General features: G+C 43.7%; 1 protein-coding gene across 1 annotated transcript; it reads left to right on the top strand.

Moving 5' to 3' along the window:
- Nucleotides 1-239: 239 nt before the first annotated feature.
- On the top strand, nt 240-2,738 carry LOC132997022 (Golgi integral membrane protein 4-like). The gene has a single exon (XM_061067393.1). The coding sequence runs from the start codon at nt 240-242 to the stop codon at nt 2,736-2,738; it is 2,499 nt and encodes an 832-aa protein (XP_060923376.1).
- Nucleotides 2,739-2,982: the final 244 nt, after the last annotated feature.

Genomic DNA, 2,982 nt, shown 5'->3' with positions numbered 1-2,982 from the left:
CTTGCTCTGAAACAAACCGTGAGATACTTTGTTTATGGTTTTTGAAATACTGGGTCTAGTCTATATTTTCGAACGTTGGCGTTACCTTTTGACATAATCTGGGAACTGTTACCATTCTACAATTTTATTCTCAGTAGCTCTAAAATCAATTGTACATCCGTGGAACTGCATACTGATCCTGCAAGATTAGCAACTAACTCTTCCTGAATAAGAGTCCCTTCTTTTCCTAGCAATTTCCTATGGCTCAATCAGGCTCCTGCCCAAACCAAGACATATCAAATGCTGCCATTGTCCACAGCCCACTGGGTGTTTGTTCAGACCTGGATACCCAGAAAGGAAGAGAGGGTGAGGAAGGAGAAGAGGAAGATGATGAGGTGGAACTAGCTGAGGAGGTAGGGGAGGATGTTTTGATGATGGCTGAAGCAGGACAGGAGCGTGAAAAAGACGAACCTGGATCACAGGATGAAAGGGAGGATGTGAGGATTATACAAGAGGATCAGTTACCAAATGGAGTATATAAAGAGGGGGAGGGAGGGAGTGAAACACTACAGGAAAAAGGGGAGGGAGGACTAGAAACGGCAGATGAAGAGCACGAAAAGATAGACGACCAATCAAGACAGAAAGAATGTAAAGACAAAGAAGAAGAAGAAGAAGAAGAAGAAGAAGAGCTCAAAGACACAAAGGCAATGACTGATAGTCCATGTCAGTTTTCGTCACTCAGTATTTTCTCTCAAGATCAGATATTTGGAGAAAATGAGGATGCAGAAAGTAAAGAGAATACCCAAGAGGCCTTCATTGAAAGTTCCAAAACAGAGACAAGGGAGGAAGAGACTAATGAAGGAGATGATGGGTTAGAAGACCACCAGATTGTGTCCACTGCAGATGATACAGATAAACTTCAAGAATTAAGTATTATAGAGGAGTCAGGGGATGATGTGCAGTTGTCTACTGATGACACCGACAAAACAGAAGTTGTTCTTCTCACTAAAAATGAGGTGACAGAAATCATTGAGGATTCAACAACAGATTCAATCTTTGTTACCACAAGCCCAGATGATCAAGTCAACATTCAAAATTATCTATGCCAAACCTCTGTTGACAATAGTGGCACACCATTCAAATCACCTGGTATAATGGAGCTGGTGGACATTCCGACCAACCAGTTGGCCAGTGAGAATCAAGATGGCATGACTAATACAGATGAGAAGATCAACCCAGAATCCGGCAAAGAGGAATTTGAGCCAACTAATAACAACATTATCTGGCAACATAAGGATCTAATAGAAGCCAACATTGAGGATGAAGGAACCATGGAGTTAATGATGGATGCAATAATCGCTCCTGATGTTCCAGACATGGTGGGTGAAGCAAATCTAGAGATAGAGCAAACAGAGTTAGCTGTTGTACCTCACGAAGAGCCGTCACAGACAGATGGATGGACTGACGAAGGGATTATCCAGAAAGAGCAAGAGCAACAGGTTGGGGTTAATTCTCATGATGAGGCAGGAAGACTTATAGAGGAGGAGGAGAACACGAGTCATGTTATTCAAGAGTTAATGGGTGAGGAAGTGTACAGTGGGAGAGGTGATGAAGAAATGCAGGAAGGATCTATTGTTAAGCTTGAAACCCAGGCTATGGCAGGCCCTCCAGAACCAGAAGGGCAGAGTGCAGAGGAGCTACCTTTAGACACACAGCAAGATGTGCCTTTGGATCAGGTGGAGGAGGCCTTTGAACTGGAAGAAGAGGGTGAAGTTGAACTAGACCAGCCAGGAGGTGAAGTCACGTCAGAGGAGAAGGATTCCACAAAACAGGTTGGTGGTGGTGATTTTCAGCAACATCTTTCCCAACTGCTCATAGAAGCATGGGCCGACAACCTGAGAGAACATCCAAGAGAGAAGACTGATGAGAGTCAACTAGACGAATTGGTGGGAGGAGTAGAGACAGCAGAAGAACCTGTGACAGTTTTAGATGATGAGATTGAAGTGACTAGTGATCTTGATGATCAAAAGCCTTCCATCCATTCAGTCCCTTCTGAAGAACGCATAATGGAGACAAAGGAGGAATGTCAAAAGAGAGAAGTTGAGATGGTTGAACTAAGTGAAGGAAAAGATGAGAAGCAAAAAGATGAAGACGGAGAGGAAGAGAAGGAAAATAACCAAAAAGATGACAACACAGCAGAAGAGTTAGATACAAATGGAAGAGTTAAAGGACTGCAGCAAGAAATGGAGAATGGTATCTTGTCTCCCGAGCCACAACCAGTCAGGAAAGAGGAATGGGGGACAGCAAGATTGCTGTCACCGAGGAGAAATCAGCCTGAGGACGAGAGAGCACCAGAAATGAAAGACTGGAGGAAAGATTTGAAGCCAGTGAAAAAAGACAAATGGGACACTGACAGCGGAAGGAAGGAATGGAGGAAGGAAGCATCACCGGAGGAGAAGAGTCTGCTAAGGAGAGAGGACTGGATGAAAGAGCTGAAGTCAGTGATAAAAGATGAATCCCTGCCCAAAAAAAGAGATGAGCATGTGAAGAGAAAGCGAGTTGTGCTGCTCGAGGACGGCCATTCATACTTCCCACAGCGGGAGGAGATGACTGAGGAGAAGAACGAGGAGGTGAAACACATCCCCCACAGGAGAATGAACAGCCCTTTCTCTCCTGTTCACAGGAACAGCAGAACACCCCAAGATCAGGACTATGAGATCTCACTCTATGTCAAGGTAATGAGCCTCTTTAAAACTTAGATATGTACACATGTCGAATGGCCACCCTGAGTCAATAACACTTTAGGTTGAAAACTGAGGGTTCCTCCATTATCCAATCCAGTACAACATTTTTGTAGTTATTTAATAAGTTATTATTTTTCCTGTATTCCACTTTGATACACATCAATGCTCAAGAATACACTGACACCACCGTAACCTACAACTGTTGGGTTCACCGATAATGAAGTGTGTTGACATGTTGCAGGTATAGTCCATTACTAAA

The sequence above is a fragment of the Limanda limanda genome, chromosome 23 (assembly GCF_963576545.1).
Source record: "Limanda limanda chromosome 23, fLimLim1.1, whole genome shotgun sequence".
In the NCBI taxonomy this organism is placed as follows: domain Eukaryota; kingdom Metazoa; phylum Chordata; class Actinopteri; order Pleuronectiformes; family Pleuronectidae; genus Limanda; species Limanda limanda.
The sequence above is the reverse complement of the archived record's forward strand: the minus strand, read 5'-3'. Positions and strand labels throughout refer to the sequence as shown.